This window comes from Dendrobates tinctorius, unplaced genomic scaffold, assembly GCF_039654945.1.
Source record: "Dendrobates tinctorius isolate UK_male_01 unplaced genomic scaffold, ASM3965494v1 ptg000029l, whole genome shotgun sequence".
Taxonomy (NCBI): domain Eukaryota; kingdom Metazoa; phylum Chordata; class Amphibia; order Anura; family Dendrobatidae; genus Dendrobates; species Dendrobates tinctorius.
This window is the reverse complement of record NW_027361697.1, coordinates 8,077,282-8,095,991: the sequence shown is the minus strand read 5'-3', so window position 1 is coordinate 8,095,991 and position 18,710 is coordinate 8,077,282. Positions and strand designations below refer to the sequence as shown.

The window sequence follows — 18,710 nt, the reverse complement described above, 5'->3', positions numbered from 1 at the left end:
TTAAATAAGGAAATTCATCATTAAAGGGTTTGTCCCGTATTATGCCTGTTAGGAGTCCTCCGCTCCCCAGCCTGCGGCTTTTCCAGGGGATGCGCTTGTGATTGATAATTTAGACAAGTGTGAAAATTGGGCTGCTGGGCTGAACTATGCTTCCTCTGCTGCTATAGAGCTTGTTCACAAACTGCACTTTTGCTGTAGAAAAAATGCTGTTTTTTTTTTTTTTTTTTTTTTTTTTTACAGTACCAGTAAAGTGAAAGGGATTTCTAGAATCTCATGCACATGCTACTTATTTTTTTTTGGCAGATTTAAATGTTCAAAGCGTATATTTACATCGGCAGCATATCAATTGTCAACGTTTTTGCAGCGTTTTTTCCTTATGCAAATGGATGTGAAGAAAATGCAAGTAAAAATGCATAAAAAACGTATGTATTATGCAGATTTTTTTCTTCCAGCACTCTGGTTTTTGCTGCAGAATAATTTACTGTAAATACTCATCGCGTGCAGACACAGCAGCTTTGCCTCTGTGGTTTCGGAGGCCAATAACTCCATTGAATCTGGCTGGATCCGTCCAGCTGTAGAGCAGCATTTGCAGGCTCCACCATTGAGCTTGTAATCGCTGTGCTGCTTCTATAGGAGACCAGCCACCACTGATAGACTGCAGAGGTGGCCATCAGCTTAAGTAACTTAAAAGTAAACTATAGAATTAAAAATCTTTCTGTTCTTGAGTATAAAGAGGATTTTTAATAAGAAGTAATTTGCAAAATTGTTTGTTTTTGGCATAATTTTGCATTTTTACCCATTTAGGATGAGGTCACCCCTTTTATAGCTACACTTTTGGCTTTTCCTTTCTTGAAGTCTGACAGAACCTATGGCAGTGCCATTTGCCTTTGTGCACTTCCATAAACCTTCCCTTCTCTGGACTCTTGCCACATGTATGACTCTCCAGCTTATCTTATCATTCGTATTTGCTCATGTATTAGCTTGCCAGTTCTTCAGACATTAGCGTGCACTGAACCTATCCATTACCCAGGTTTGGGATTCACATTTGGCACGGTTACGTGCATGATGACCTTGATTCTCACATTGCATCCAATGGATTGACAAAACATACAAAATACTCGTAATTAACCCGCCACATTCATTATCTGTTTGTGTTCTTTGCATGCTGTTGTGCAATTTTTCTTAATTCCATCCTCTCATTTGTCACCGTTTCCTTAGCATTAGCGTGGTTATTTCCCGGAGGGACTGTTAGGTGTCTCCTGTTGTCCATCATACCGGTTAATGGGATAAATCTACATCATACTACACTCTCAAAGATGTTGAGCAAGACCAGATAAAATGAAAAGGTCGCATGTGAAGTAGTAAAAAAAAAACATAAAAAAAACCTAAGTGATACTTGCCTGTTGGTACCCATCTGGATCGAGCACAGGCTGCGCAGCTTATATGCGAAGGAGAAACGTCACTGCTGCATCAACATCTGGACCGCTGCGGCATGTGATTGGCAGCTGACTTCAGCACGCAATCGGAATAACAGCCAGTGGCACGTTGCTGGAGTAACCTGACTGCTGCAGCCAATCACAGGCTGCAGTGGTTTTGCTGTTGGTGGAACAGTGACGTCTTCTCTTCGTGTGAGTACAGACCATGCATTGGATCCATCTGGAACAGCAGTGATGACCAGTTAGTATTTTCGCATATGCTTCGCGTGGGCGTCCATACCCTTCTAGTTCAGTAATTGTGTGCTGTGAATTATTTGTATCGCGTTGACCCTATGGCATATCTTGTACAGTCTCATTGACAGTGGATTTATCTCTTTTTCTATAGGCTTTCAAGGAGATGTTATATGCAGCCCAAGACCAGGCCCCATCTATAGAAGGTAAGAAGACTCCTCTATCGGAAACAGATGCATCTTAGTTTATTAACTTTGACCTGTGTCTGTAAAACCATAAATTGCGTCCTAAAGTTAGAGTGTCTTCCATAAATTAACAGGCATTGATTGAAAGGCGTTTTATCACCTCTGCCGTCTCCGCACTATATGGGAGGTCACTCTGCAGAGATGATAATTTGTTCAGGGTGCGATGGACCATTAATGGTAGTTGTATCTGTCTGTCTATCTGTATGATGCCACCGTATGAGACCCCCCGCTTCTCCACGATTGTGTGCACAAGTGCAGAGCATTTCAAGAAGGCGTCTGCTCCTCCGAACACATACCGTGGCATCTTCAGCTGTTGCTTGTGGGAGCTGCACAGAAAAGTAATTTCCTGTTATACTGTTGTCACTATCTCTATTTAAAGTGGAAATGTTTTATATGACTGATAGACTTCAACTGTGCTGTCATTCTTTCACTTCTGTCATCTGCCGTGAGTCTTAAAGGAACACCAAACCTAGAAATGTTCTGGTTTGTAAAGGGTTAATCCCGTCTTCATAGAAGGAATATTGTCAGATAGTGCTTGTAAAAACACGTACCTTTGCAATTCACAGTTTATAAAAATTTGCAGCGGTCCTTGACCTATTAACACGTTTTTTTGTTTACAGCTGGTTGCCTAGGAGACCGACCATTGCTGCTGATTAGGGCTCTTACTCACTTGTGAGAGACTCGCTCGATTCTCGTGTGAATCTCTTGCATGAAAACTTTGCACAGCTGCCGGCACTGGGACCGGAGCATGCGGCCACATGTATTTCGATGTAGCCGCACGCTCCGGTCCCAGTGTCGGCGGCAGTGCCAGGATTCCATGAAAGAGACTCGCACGAGAATCAAGCGAGTCTCTCGCAAGTGAGCATGAGCCCTTGGCCTGTAAACACGGTGTGACACTGTCTGGGATCAGGAGGTATCAATGCTCTCCTTTGATCCCGGCCAGCTTCGAAACAAGGCTTACAAACTCAATAGAAAAGCACTTGTAAACACTGCGCATGGTCTGTTGTCTAATAACAGTGGTCAGTCTCCAAGGTAACAAGCTGTAAACAAAAGTGTTGCTACCTCAAGAGCAGCTGAAAATTTGAATAAGCTGAATTGCAAAATTTCATGTACTTAAAGCACTTCCAGACTATAAATACCCATATATGAAGGTGGAAACAACGCTGTTTCTCAACTCCAGTCCGCAAGACCCACCAACAGGTCACGTTTGATGTAATGTTGATGAATAGACATTTGCAACCGTATTGAATGTTTATTGATTTCAACAGCAAAGGATCATCTCAGCTGACCTATGACAGACCGTAATCGTCTGATGAAGCGGAGTACTGGCCTTTTTACAAAATTTTCATTTGGTGGTATCTAGTCCGTGAAAAAATGTTTTCCTTTAATATTCCTATAACATTCTCAGAAAGATTGTAACTGGTGGTTCTGGCAGCATAAATCAGCGCTGGTTGCTTTTATGTCTTGTTTGTTTAGTGTTCTTTTCAAGTTCCTTTTACAGAGAACAACATTTTGAACCATCAAAACACGACAATCCAGAATCCAAAATAGCGATTTCCTGAGGATTTGATGGATGCTTTATTAAATTGATCCTCTCTACCAGCTAGAATTACCGTACACGTTTTAATGCTGCTGCCGATGAGAATTTTTAGGGAGAAAAGTTGAGATATCCAGGAATCTGAACTTTGGCTTTATCACTTGTATAGGACTTCCTTGTGCTTGTTGTAACAAGTTACGGTTTCAAAATTAAATAATGGCTGAATCATACTGTTTGTCAAAGCAGACATTAAAGAGGACATTAAGGTTTTCGCTTTTATTTTATAACCTGTTTATTGTTTTTTAATCCACCTTACAGTTCCAGGAATATGGATATTTTTATTTATCACGCCCAATATGATATTTATGGTCTTTAACAAATGTGCGGTGCTGACAGGAGTTAGGGGCTGTTTCTTTAGGTTGCTCGGCACAATTACCATGTACATAATTATTCTGACCACTTTTACCCTGATGACATGTCCTCTTTAAAGCCACCCATATTGTGGAGCTGCGTGACAGTTCCACACTTTGTGAGAATCTCCAAATATTCCGTAGCTCTTGAGCGTATCTCGGGGGGAATTCACATGGCGTTGCATGCATGTGCGATCAGTATTTTTACCTCTGAGAGGGTTTTATTCTGATTTCCAGCACTACGTCTGTGAACTTTTGTAATTCTCTATTGTTTGTTTTTATCTTAAACTTCACTCTTATACTTTGGAAACAACCCTTTAATATAATCCAAACTAGCAAGTTATTCTCTATTCATCGTTCTCTGGCAGTCCAATATACTCTACTTCTGATTTATTCATTGTATGTGCCATATTTGCCCCATTCGAGGTGAAGCTCTGCAGAACTGTATTCGTGATTTTCAGGGGTCCTGTCTTTCAGATCCCTGGGGGTTCTTTCAGTGATTCTCTCTAGAGGGAAGCTGTCACCAGGTTTTTGCCACGTGATCTGAGAACAGTACGATATTAGACGGAGACCCTTACTGGGATGCTTGCTGTAGTTTTTATAAAATCACTGTTGCGTCCGAAGGGGATTATTATTAGGGGACTAGTAAACCTAATGCCGCCGTGTAGTCCAATGATTTCCCACCATTGACTGGAAGCTTTCTGCCTATACACAGTGTACGTAGAAAGCTGCCAATCAGTGGTGTGGGCGGGGTTATACAAGGCACAGCATTCAGAGAGCTGCTAGATCTACAGCAAAGAAAACTGACTTTTTGTTTAATCAAAACTACAGCAAGGACCCCAGTGAGTGACACATGCCTGGTATTAGGCTCTCTGCCCCTACATCATGCTGCTCTCATTGGGTAGCAGAAATCTGGTGATCGATTTCCCTTGGTTTACCCTTTTTCCTATGGCTAGGGGATAATTTACTATTTTGAGACCAAGGCAGCTGAAACATAATTACATTTATTAATATGTATGTTTCCTTAGCAACAACAAAGGGGTCATTCATTCTTTACCTTACTGAAACATTAAGATTTGCATGTAACCCTTCTTTCATGTCTGAAATGATGTAGGTTCCTCTTTCTCTTGCACTTTTTGTGGATTTGTACCAGATATTGTGGGGTACACTTTGTGTGTGCTTTGCGGAGGCTACAGTGGCCACTACAGGGAGAAGTTTTCTGCTTTTTCATAGTAAAGTCCTCACAATGCAACGATGATCCAACTTGCCATTTGTAAATGATCTGTTGCCCGTCTCTTACATGTGTGCTGTCTTAAATTCTATATATCAATCTCGGACTATACAAACAAAGCGCCGTTATGAGTTTAATGGAGACTTTCTATCCCCTGTATGGCTCAGAGTCTGTTCTTCTTTCCCTCAAGCCTTTGCTCTCCTCGCTGCTGAGTACCGGTTTGCTGGCTCCTCTCCTGGAGGAGGTTAGCGCTGTGTCGGCAGACGGTGGATCACAGCTGTGCTGCAATAGTGGCAGGTTCGTAGGCATGCGAGAAATATCTCGCCGTGAGCACAAGCTGTCCCCACTCTTTACAACGCCGACTTCAGATGCCTGAGGCTGGAGCTGGTGTGTAGCGCTGGGTGGAGCTGGTACTAGCGCTCTAGGATGCCAATTACAAAGCGCTCTCGACTCTCTCGCTTTTTAGCCTCATTTATTCTTCTTTTGTTTTCTTCTTTCCGAGTCCCTGCCATTAAGAACCTTCATCAGCCGTGACTATAAGGACGTCATTCTCCGCAGCCACAATTTCTATGTCATCACATTGATAAACCTGCGAGCTGGTCTCATTTATAAACAGTCTGTGAGCGTGTTTGTATCATGATGCCCAGTTTATGCCATCCGGGAATATTTCTCAAACATCCCCTGGTGCAAAGTGAATGCATTACATGGAAGAAAATCAACAGGATCCAGACTTTTGGAGGAAAGAAACCGCGTTGTTTATAATAGGATTTTTTTTTTTTCATGAGTTTACATCACTTTCACCAGGGAATCTTTGATGTTTACCTCCCTCGGTGATTAAGGAAACCAGGGTTTAGCTTTAGAAGTTCTCATTGCTTCTTTATTTCCTATCTGTAAAAATGTTTTATTTATTTTTTTTTCTTTATATATTTTCACTTATACTCTAGGATAATAAACCCTGCAATCCCATCGCATACCTGTGTGGGTGGATCCCTGTGTAAATTGTACAGGTACCACGATGGGACTGCTTCTCACCCCCTGCTTTACAATTCTTCTGCTCATTTGGCAGATGTGCTGCCTTCTCCCCAGACTCCTTAGGATTCAGGGCGTCCAGGATGAAAGCGTGCTTGTAAATTATTCATTGTGATTATCTGCCTCGCTGCCTGGGGTCCACTGGCGATTTTCTATTTCCTGGATTTTTTTTTCTTACTATTTTTGTCCCCCCCCCCCCCTCCGGCCCTCCTTTTCCACTCCCAAGGTGTTCTGGACATCGCCGAAAGAACATCAATCTTTAGAGATGAGACATTTGACAGGTTGAAGATGTGGACGGCTAATATTTTATTAATATTTCACAATGTCGCCTTTTGTTTATCCTATAAATGTGGAAAATTCGCCCTCCAAGTATAACCGCTAAATATGACTTCCACAAATATACTAGAGGAACACCTCACCCGTCGAAACCCAGGCAGATGGGGCTTTGCTAGCTCCAGCAAATCTGTTGATCTATCAAGCTGTGAGCTGTAATTCTGTTAGGATTGGCCTGGAGATGCTGTGCGTTTGTTTTTTCCTAAGGAAAGCTAAATTGATCATCATGAACAATAAAGCCTCCAATCTTTAGAGAATTGAAAATATAATATGGCTGGGACTATATTAAGTTTGAGTTGATACAGAAACAGTCTCCTTTATCACAGAAAGCGGTAGCCCTCAGCACTCGAGCATCATTAAAGAATCCGCACACATTAGATTTCATGCGTATTTAAGATATTCTTGCGTGACCGATCATGTGTTAATGCATTGCCATGCGCTGATATTGGATTTATCTGCTTTGTTTCGAGGATGCGTCGCATCAAAAAGCCTTGGTAAAAGAAGCCATTTAATACAGCATTTTAGGGCCAACTCCATAGCCAATCTATTTAAACTTATGTTAGCGCTAATATATCCTACGATGCTGTAGAAAGGATAGAAAACCTCCGTTATTGTGTCCATTTGGCGTCACAAAGGAATAACGGCATTGTCTGATGGGCTTGGAAGCAGCTTGGCCGTTGTCTGACATCTTCACTAACCTATAACCATAGTAAGGATAACAATCCCATTCAAATAAATATAACAGTCCTTTAATAACCAAAGAAAACAAAAAACAGGATTGAATAAAGGATATCTATACAAGGATAATCGCAAAATATTTTTAATCACGGAGAAAAAACAAACGATCAAAAGAAATCCAAACAACTAAATATGTATGAAACATAAATAATCTTTATTAGGATAAGAACAGGAAAAGAGGGCAGGGAATAGAGTCATAGATTGACCATGGCAGCGTGCAAGCGACCAAGCGGGGTATACATGGAGTACAGAGACCAGATAGGAACACCAATACAAGGCATATATCTAGATGACATAATTAAAAACAAAAAATGCCAGTTCCCAGGAAAAGCAATAATGCAGCCAAACAGGACCAGTACTTAGATATAACTTATAGGCAAGTGTCCAATAAAAATCTTATTACCTGTTTGGATTATGAATAGCGGTCCTCTCCAGCATACCCCCCCCAACGCACGTTTCAGCAAATGGCCTTTCTCAAGGGGTACAGAGGAAAGAGGAAGTAGGGGGTATTTAAGACAGAGTCAACCAATCAGTCTAAAAGGTCATACCCATGTGATCAATCACCAATAATACAAGTGTATCAAGGTTCCACCCAGTCATGGCGTCCATTGTCATGGCTACAAGTCGTCAAACCACTAAAAAACAAACTCATCATTTAGATATTGACAGAGAGGCTAACTGGTGTGAGGAGCCAACAAATAGATAAAGACCTCCAAATTTAGTTTCTTTAATAGAGATCGCTGCCGACATACATGAAAGCTGCCGTTATTATATTGGCAACGTATCATGATCTATGCGACGTCCCGTGAAAATGACGTTATCATTGGTAGGGTCACGTGAATCACACTGACTCACAACTTGCACCCAATCCAGTACAAGTGACGATATCAGCAGCGCTGGTCACATGACCATCATCACGCTGCCGAGGCTCCTCCCCTAATTACATCACCACGCCGACGCGTCCACTAATGATGACACAGACGTTGCCCCGACAACCGAGGCAGTGGGCAGCGGCAGCAACAGTGTGGCGTCATCATTGTGACTGCCCACAATATGGAGATGCTAAAGGACACCAAAACTCCTCCCTAGCTACGTCAGCCACGACGACGCGTCCACTTATAATGACGCAAGCGTCACCCCGGCAACCAAGACAGCGGGCGGCGGCGGCATCAATGTGACGTCACCATTGTGACCAGCCACAGTGGGAGATGCCGAAAGACGCCCGGTGTGAAGGAGACAGCGGCGCGCATGCGTACAGAGTGAGCGTCAGTCAATAGCACAGAAGTAGGCAAGCATAATCCTAAAGAGAGCAATGAATAGAATGTACATATTAGTAGCCCACAAAGATAATCATGAATATAACAAGGAAAACAATAAAAGATTTTAAATAAATAGTCAGTTAAAGCCAATAACATAGCTATAACCAATCAGCACATAATATCAAGATTATCTATCAAAGAGATATTAAAGCATGGACCCAGAGCATAAAAAATATAATTGAAGACAACCCCTCATAGTACAAATCAATTAACAAGACAAAGGCAGAACATACAGTCATATGTAAAAGTTTGGGCACCCCTATTAATGTTAACCTTTTTTCTTTATAACAATTTTGGTTTTTGCAACAGCTATTTCAGTTTCATATATCTAATAACTGATGGACTCAGTTATATTTCTGGATTCAAATGAGGTTTATTGTACTAACAGAAAATGTGCAATCTGCATTTAAACAAAATTTGACCGGTGCAAAAGTATGGGCACCCTTATCATTTTCTTGATTTGAACACTCCTAACTACTTTTTACTGACTTCCTGAAGCACTAAATTGGTTTTGTAACCTCATTGAGCTTTGAACTTCATAGCCAGGTGTATCAAATCATGAGAAAAGGTATTTAAAGTGGCCACTTGCAAGTAGTTCTCCTATTTGATTCTCCTATGAAGAGTGGCATCATGGGATCCTCAAAACAACTCTCAAATGATCTGAAAACAAAGATTATTCAACATAGCTTTTCAGGGGAAGGATACAAAAAGTTGTCTCAGAGATTTAACCAGTCAGTTTCCACTGTGAGGAACATATTAAGGAAATGGAAGAACACAGGTACAGTTCTTGTTAAGCCCAGAAGTGGCAGGCCAAGAAAAATATCAGAAAGGCAGAGAAGAAGAATGGTGAGAACAGTCAAGGACAATCCACAGACCATCTCCAAAGACCTGCAGCATCATCTTGCTGCAGATGGTGTCACTGTGCATCGGTCAACAATACAGCGCACTTTGCACAAGGAGAAGCTGTATGGGAGAGTGATGCGAAAGAAGCCATTTCTGCAAGCACGCCACAAACAGTCGCCTGAGGTATGCAAAAGCACATTTGGACAAGCCAGTTACATTTTGGAAGAAGGTCCTGTGAACTGATGAAACAAAGATTGAGTTGTTTGGTCATACAAAAAGGCGTTATGCATGCGCTGTATTGTTGACCGATGCACAGTGACATAGATGACATACCGTGAGGTACACAGTATGCGGTTGCGAATGTTAAATGTCCGAGTCCCTGAAGAATTGAACGTGTCCGTTCGCTCGACGTTAGGACAGGCGACACAGCGGCCAAAAAGGAGCACAGCCACACCCAGGACGAACCAAACTGAGAAAATTCTGTTTGGGTTCAGGTTGGTAGTGACTATGGACGAGATAGTCTTTAAGATTCCTTGATCGACGGATAGTAACACTTGGTTTTGATGAAATAAATTGGTTAAGAATAGGGTCCGTCTGGAGGATGGGCCAAGCTCTTTGGAGTCAACCTCTCATTCTTGCAAATTGTGCATGATAATTTGTAATAAATCTGATCTTATTGTCAGTCTTAATTTCCCTCTTCTTATATAGTAATGACTGACGTGTCGACCATCTTGCACGGTTAAAGGCTCTCTTGATAGATCTCCTACTGTAGCCTCTCTCAAGAAACCTCTCCGAGAGATCCTGAGCTTGGACTACAAAATCCTGATCATTAGAGCAGATCCTGCGTAACCGTAGGAACTGCCCTATAGGAATAGAATTAATCAATGATTTGGGGTGAGCAGAGGAGGCGTGAAGCAACACGTTGGAAGAAGTTTCCTTCCTAAATATTCCTGTCTGAAGCGTATTATCAGAATCTCTCCAGACATTGACATCCAAGAAACTCACCTTGGTCAAATCATGTTGATATGTGATATGAATATTCATATTGTTTGAGTTAATTCCCTCCATAAATTTTGATAACTGAAACTCATTCCCCTGCCAGACCAGAAAAATGTCGTCGATGTACCGCACCCAAAAGGGGATGCAGTCCATCGACTGACATCGGTCAGACAGGGGGAGGTCCCTCTCCCACAGCCCCAGGAATAAGTTGGCATACGAAGGGGCAAAAGATGCCCCCATTGCTGTCCCCTGGAGCTGCAGGTAGAAGGACCCCATAAACGTAAAGAAATTATGGGTCAGGGAAAACTCAAGCAATTCAATGACCAGGGAGATAATCTCTATAGGTAAGTTTGACATATTCAGGAAATATCTGGTGGCTGCCAACCCATCGGTATGCCTTATGCTGGTGTACAGGGACTCAATGTCACCTGTCACCAGCATATTATCACTCCCAATATGGAGGCCATCCACCCTCCTGAGAAATTCACCCGTATCAAGTAGAAAGGAAGGCAAACTTTCAACCAGGGGCTGCAATTTAGAGTCAATCCAACGATTGACTCGTTCTAGATAATTGCCAGAGCCGGAAATAATTGGACGACCGGGGGGGGGCCTCAAGACATTTGTGCATTTTGGGTAATAAATAAAATGTTGCAATGGCAGGTTCTTGTACCTGCATGGCAAGAGCCAGTTCCTTGGTGATAGCCCCATTTTGTACTGCAGTATTAAGGATTTTATTCAGCTGTAACACAAATGATGCAAGGGGGTTAAACGTCAAACGCTTGTAACATGTTTTATTGTTGTCTAAATGCCGCCTTCTCATAGAGGGACTTAGGCCATATTACCACGTTACCCCCTTTATCAGCTGGCTTTCACACAATATCAGGAAGCCCCCTCAGGACGTCCAATCTCATACGTTCTTCTCGGCTAAGGTTGTCCCTGCCTACACCCCCAGGAATATTCATAAAGTCCTTCGTAACAACCTGAACAAAAAGGTCAATAGCTGTACATGTCGCTAAGGGAGGAAATTTTTATTGTGTCCATTTGGCGTCCCAAAGGAATAACGGCATTGTCTGATGGGCTTGGAAGCAGCTTGGCCATTGTCTGACATCTTCACTAACCTGTAACCTGTTAGATTTCATCATGTCTGACCCTGCGTTCCCTGGGAATGTAAGGGCCGAGGAGATGTGACAGGTCAATGTCCCTTTTTATATTGCAATAAATGAAATAATGTGAGTTTTAGGAGTCCGCTCTGCTGATCGGGCAAGGGGATTTCTGGTCCAATCGTTTGGTTGACAGCTATCTAAAAGCATAGTCTTCTGAACCCATCAGATCTTGGCTGCATCGGCCCACTATCTCTTATGTATGGGGGTGAGGAGGAGCCTTCCTGACTCCCCCCGTCCCCCCAGGAAGATTTTGCTTTTACCTTATGGTAGATAAGATTGTCAGAGCCCCCATAAACCATACGTTCTTGTACAGTTAGAGGGGTTTTCCAGCCTTTTAAAAGTATAACCTCTCTTTGGATAGACATCAATGGATCCATGAGGGTTTTTGGCAACAGTCATTCAACTTGCTTGAAGGGTCCACCGGTCTGATGCCAGCGCCGCACCTTCCTTAGTGTTTACATTGGCTTGCAGACCGGTTTGTACTTGGTAATTTGAAGAGTACGGTGCAGACAAGTATGAGCAAGCCTGAGGATATGCCGTCAATGTTAAAAGGCTGGAAAAATGTTATAAATAAATTCAGTGTTGTCTGTCCATATAGACTTGGAAAGTAGTAGTCACTGAGATGGCCAGCAGTAGTCACCCGATGTCCTACTTACAGAGTTATAATTATCAGCACACTTTTATTATCTGATCGTCTGGTTGTACTTGATGGTTTTCTTATAGCCTTTATAACCTTTTATTGTTCAGATCCACTTAGTTGAAGATGTTGCAGATTTAAATATTACATGTTAAGCCCCCCCCATACACTTTATTAGATGGCTGTCGGACGAACGATCATCCAGCCGGCAGCGATCTCGTCCGTCTCTTCCGTACACGCTCACCCAAGCGCTGCTGTGTTCTCTGAGAGAACCACTACCTGACCTTTCCGGTGGGGCTTATCATAGGTAGAGCAAAAGGATTTGCAGTCCAGAATTGGCCATAGTGGATCGTTAACGCCTCGACAATCATCTGCCGGGACCCTCCATACATATTGGACTGTTGGTTGAATCTGTTGATTTTGGCCTGCACAGCTGCTGTTGGTCTAATGTCTATAGAGAGCTTTAGATGACAATACTTTGTTATTGCTACTACATGCTGTTTATGGCAGTGTTTTGCTTCCCAGTCGGAACATCCATGTAACGTGACCAGTGCTGCTGGTTCGCACATGTTCAGTAACTCGGCACCATCACCTGGATCCTCTTCTGTGTGGGCAGAAAAGTGATAACTGCTATTGTACTGTCTGGATTACTGTCGTGATATATAAGATGGACCATTTTCCTACTTGTATGCCAAGCATGCAGCACATGGTTGATGTGAACGGAGTCAGATTGATCAGTCTTCGCCTTTTAATATAGGAAGCGTAATCTCTGTTTTATCTAGGATGTGCATCTCCTGTCTTGTGTGTCTGTAGTGTGTGTGTGGAACCAGTTATTAGCTGGCCGTCTCCGTCCTTACGTGTTTGTATTCCTCGTGCTCCCTCACAAGCTCGATAATGTTTCGGGTCAGTACTTTCTCTGCATACAGAATTGCGTTCTAAATTGACAACCGTATGGATCGCCGCATAGCTGACAAGATCTAAATGTTGCCTGTCTGTCTGAGGCTATACATCATCCTGCAGATAAGGGAATTCAGAGCCTTTTATTAAAAAGATAAAACTGATAAGTCCTCCTTTCTAATGGTGGGTGGTAGGCAGGGGCCGGTTCTGTTTCAGAAGTCTAACAAGCCATCTTGGAGTCTATGTATGTAGATACTGCCCCCATTATGGCAATTCGGTTAGTTTGGTCGTGAGTGGGTTAATGTAAATGTTGGTTCTGCAGACCCTTGGCATTAGTAAGCCTCGTTTTATGGGAAGGTGGGAATCTATGAATAGAAAGCACTTAAATGTTACCATGCATGTATACATTAAAGGTAATCTTCATGCATGATTGCTCTGACATTGTGCATCTACCCAAGAGATGCTTGCATTTTATATCACCTGCCGGAAATCGGCCTCGTACCGTAGGGGAACATTATGCGGTTCATGGACTCGGTGGTCACCCTTCAGGATGGTCAGGCTGTTCTGTCTTCTCTTTGCTTCACCAGATTGTTAGAAGTTAATGTCATTACAGTCCTTCCTATTAGAGTGGACTAGCGGCAGGAGGTTGTGGCCCATTTCAGTGTAATGGATGGCTCAGACAGTCATAAGCAGTGAGAAGAGAGAGTGCCGTGAAGTCCTGGGAAAGTGCCGGACCTAAAACTTTAAAGGGCTTCTTCTTGTACATTAGAGATGGAAAAAGGCCAATTAGCCAAAGTAGTTTTACTATTTAATTGAATAGATTAATACAATAATAATACATTTTATTTCTATAGTGCCGACATATTCCGCAGCACTATACATTTCAGAGGGGATTTGTACAGACAATAGACATTACAGCATAACAATAATCACATAGATAATAACAGATACCAAGAGGAATGAGGGCCCTGCTCGCAAGCTTACAGTCTATGAGGAGAAAAAAAGAGAGGCGAAAGGTGGGTGGTAACAATTGCCCTGATTGTTTGGACCAGCCATAATGTTAAGTGTGTAACAGTACAGACACAGAGGGATAGTCGATGCATACAGCATGTGGGAACATGATGCGGGGAACCTGGTTATGGTAAAACGTTTGACTGTGCCACAGAGGGATAGATTAGGTTAATATGTTGAGGCGATAGGCCAGTCTGAATAAATGCGTTTTCAGGGCACGCTTAAAATTGTGGGGATTGGGGACTAATCGTATTGACCTGGGAAGTGCATTCCAAAGAATTGGCACAGTACGTGTAAAGTCTTGGAGGCGGGAGTGGGAGGTTCTGATTATTGAGGATGCTAACCTCAGGTCATCAGCAGAACGGAGGGCGCGGGTAGGGTGGTATACTGAAACAAGGGAGGAGATGTAGGGTGGTGCTGAGCCATGGAGGGCTTTGTGGGTGAGGGTTGTAAGTTTATACTGAATTCTGGAGTGGATGGGTAGCCAGTGTAATGACTGGCACAAGGTAGAGGCATCGGCGTAACGATGATCTTGCTTGGAGTGGTATATATGATTTCATAAAAATTACAAAGGTGCTGATGTCTGGATAGAGCTGAACTTTAATTTAATGTGAGTGTCCTCCGGTTCAGAAACTCCGCTTCAAATACTGATGTAAAATATTGATCAAATAGGGTCTCTCTGGCCTTAGAGAACTTATCTTTTGCTACACTGGTTAGGCCTGTTTCACACTTCCGTTTTTGTGTCCGCCAAACGGATCCGTTTCCGTTTTTTTGATGGAAACTGATGCAAACGGATCCGTTTTTAAAAACCGGATCCGTTTTTTTGACGGATCCGCGGTAACCACTAATGGAAGTCTATGGGACAAAAAAAACGGATCCTGCAAAAAATGGCGGATCCGTTTTTTTACGGAAACCAACGGATTTTGACGGATTTGAAAAAACGGAAGTGTGAAACAGGCCTAAGAATAGAAAATGCCTAAATTCAGAGAGTACATCTGGTCACCGGGGTTCACAGAAGGCAATGGGCGAGGCATTTTTGTGATTGTCTTATTTTATGGTGACCCTCCTTATAAAAAAAAAAAAAAAAAAAAAGTCTCTGAGCTGATGCAGTGAGGGGCACTGGGAGAGTGCTCCATCCATCGCCTATACCGTTCTTCTATTAAGACTGCAGCCCCTTCAAACGGCTTCATCTGCAAAGGTCCCAAGAGTTAGACCCCCACCAACATGAAATGGATGCCTATCCTAAATACAGGCCGTCGGTTTAGTCTAACTAGAAAACCTCTTTATTGAATCAGCAGCAGCAGCACACGATTCTCCCCACCGAAAGTTTGGTGTAATGTATCATGATCATGTTAAGATTACGTACGCTATTTTTTTTTTTTTTTTCCCATCTGTATTTCTACCAAATCTCCAGTATTTTCTTTTGCTGTTCCTCCATAACCAGTGCTCTCCCTGCTGATCATATGTCACTTTTCATCCATGCATTGTCATGCCTTTGGGGGTGTCCACCTGACCCACGTGTCCTTTGGTGTCTTTTGCGCATGTCCTTAATGGCCGCCATGCACATAGACTAATGTCAGTCGTTTCAGACGATGGCCAAATGTGTATGGGTGCGCCAGCTGACTGACGGTCAGGAGAGAAGTTGATCACACTTCTCTGTTCTCACACTGCCAATCACATTGTGATCAAGGGAATGAGCCACCGACAGATGTCTGTTGGCGGCTCTGTCATGGAGAACACAGGAGCACTCAGCTGAGCGAGTGCTCGTGTGTGGGAGAATTGGCTGACCATCTGCTAAAGCGTCGTTCGGCTGAATGCTGTCCAGTGTGTACTGGGAGCTTAAATCCACTGTCCTAGTAGACATTTCAGCACTTGTAGTAAGAGGTCTCCTCTTAAAGGGACTCTCTAAGCACAGAATGACGGTTCCAAAAAAGTACAGGTACTCAGAGCTTCACGGCGGGGGCCATTCATTAAAATGCACCTTCCCACCTGCCTAGTTTCCATCTATCTCCACCTTTCTTGGGCCCTATGAAGCCTGAGTTGTCAATCAAAAACGAGGGGGTGGAGGTAGGTGTAAAACAAGCAGGTGGGAAGGTGTATATAAATGATTGGCCCCACGTGGCGGAATTTAGTTTGAACAGTCATTCTGTGCTGACGGAGGCCCTTTACGTGCACCTTCTCACCATGTTTTCTCTCTATCGCCATCCTTTGTCTTTTGATTGACAGCTCTGGAGAAGGGTGGAGATAGATGGAAAAGACCACACCGAGGATGCATCGGGCGCCTGTGCTTGGTTTCAACACAGTTTGTGCTGACAGTCCCTTTAAACCTTAGTCTGAGCAGATAATGATGGCTTCAGACAGTCACCACGTGCCCGGCGTCGGGGGAGTCTGTTACACAAATCGGGTCTGCAGCAGGGAGAATGGTAAGGGGCTGCCCACCAGAAGTATGAGACGAGCGAGGGCAGAGCACATAAATATGCCGGAGTGCTGTCGTCTTGTCATAGTCCTCAGAGTATCACTAAAAGAAGCAGCTGAATAGAATCTATTGCTTGGATTCTTGTATCTCCAAGGCACGAGCGCTCAGAATCTGCCACATTGAGTCTGTTTTACTCAGTTGTTCTTATTGGTGGTCTCCATATATCTAGATAATCTAGCACATTTATAGCCCCTTTGTTGTAATAGAAGCGGGCACAGCGGCCTAATTCTATTATCTCCCAATAATAAGAGCAGAGCATCAGTGAGGGAAGTGCTGAGGACACGGCCGTCAGTGACGCATTCTACTGCACCGCCCTCATGTTTTACAAGTTGGTCCATAAATATTTCTCTTTTTCTTTCTTTCCGTTTCTCTTAGTGCTTCTCCTCTTCTCCATGTGCATGCAACTGATCCCTCAGTTAACTTCATTACGCCTGTAGAGTTATTGGCGCCTGCTGGCTGCGTACAGGCCGTGTATTTATGAGGATATTGACGTGGCGCATTGTGCCTTGTGAGAAATTGCCTGTTCCTCTGCTCTGTAGGCAATGGAGCGGTGTATTTATGAACGGGCTGCATCTAGTAATAAAGGCACATTACACAGATTTATACCGCATCCACACACTCTTACATCCTACGGTTATTACCTGTACAGCACTCCTGGATTTTATTAACAGCTCCCGTTTTTTGGGCAAAAGTATTTTTCGATTGTATCTTATGGTGTCCTGATAATATCAACATCACAGTATTTTTATTAATTTTCTAATGATCCCAGGATGCAAAAACCTTTCCTGACATTTAGTATTGACTAAAAATTTGATAAGCCAAGCCTCCGACTCCTCCATTTCCATGACTCCGACTCCACCAAAATGGGCTCTGACTCCGACTCCACAGCCCTCGTTAATAAGGTGCTGTTAACGAGGAGCTCGAAGAGAAGATGCTCCATTAAGTTGTATTTGCTAAAACAGAATTAAGCCTCCTGATACGGTATATATATCTTCTAAAAATTGGCCTAGCGTACTCCAAAAATAATCATAAGACCCCCATGTTCTCACCCTCAGGGCTCGTGCACCTGACTGATTTTCTCAGATGGATGCTATCTGTTTTCATGGATCGCACTCTTACCTATGATATTCTATGGGACTGTGATTTGAGATCTGAGAGATGTCGGAGTTTGATCTGAGTGCCTGATCAAAATCGGCAATGCAAGTCTATGGGTCCGTGAAAAAAAAATTGAACTGAACTCTGACATCCGAGTACGATCCAATTTTCATGGACTGACAGAATGGAAAACTTTTTTTTTTTTTTTTCCCCACCCTCTCCTCGTCCCGAGAAAAACTGATATCTCGCTGATCAAACTCTCTAAGAATCTGACCATTTTTCTCGTCTAATGTGGAGACATCGTCCGTGTGAACCTGCCCTTATAGCGGTCCCCTCCCTTCCTCTTCCAGTGGTGACAGTGGGTATTCACTGCCCGGGCCGTCACCGCTGTGGCCAGTGATTAGCTGCAGTGGTCATGTTCAATCCACACCAGAAGTGGAAACTTGGTGATCCATTGGCTGGTATGGTGGTTTTTTTGTTTTTTCTTTTTAAGTTTGACATTATTCATGATGGAAAATTTGTAAAATAAAAGGGGTAGACAATCCTTTTAAGGCAATACTTGGTTCTCTCAGTGATCCAGGCTATTTCTTTTAGACAGCATTTTTCATTTTTTGTTCAATACGTATTAGCATTATGTTCTGTATAATTAAAACCTGCCAAGCTTCAGCAGTCGATGTGTCCTTTATGTGGTGGCCCCTTGAGATATCTGTAAATGTCATGCTTAGAAAGCCGGAGTCCTCAGAAATGATCCCAAATCAATAGCTCGCCAGCTCGGATGGGGGAGGGGGAGGCACACTGCGCTAAAATGTTAGTAAGTCCGTCCAGCCCCACGGCGTGCTGGCACCATCACCTCTGTCTAACCTGCGTTCTCCAGGGCTCCAGTAATGGCCGCGTCTTTCCTGCTGCCATTAAGCCGTTTCTATCTCGACAATCTCAAGGTTTCGGCTTTGTGACAATGGAGCGGGGAGCGTTGTGGGGTTTCTACGTAATTGGTCTTCACACTGTCCTCTTAAAGCAATACTATACCTGATACACTAAGCCTGTGAAAATGCAGCTTAGAAAGGAGCCGGTAATAGAAAT

General features: G+C 43.2%; 1 protein-coding gene across 1 annotated transcript in view; it reads left to right on the top strand.

Moving 5' to 3' along the window:
• XPR1 (xenotropic and polytropic retrovirus receptor 1) overlaps positions 1-18,710 on the top strand; it is a 148,407-nt gene that overhangs the window by 34,582 nt on the left and 95,115 nt on the right. The window contains exon 2 of the mRNA XM_073571350.1: positions 1,822-1,873. Coding sequence (XP_073427451.1) covers positions 1,822-1,873 — 52 coding nt within the window. The remainder of the gene's footprint in view (positions 1-1,821; positions 1,874-18,710) is intronic.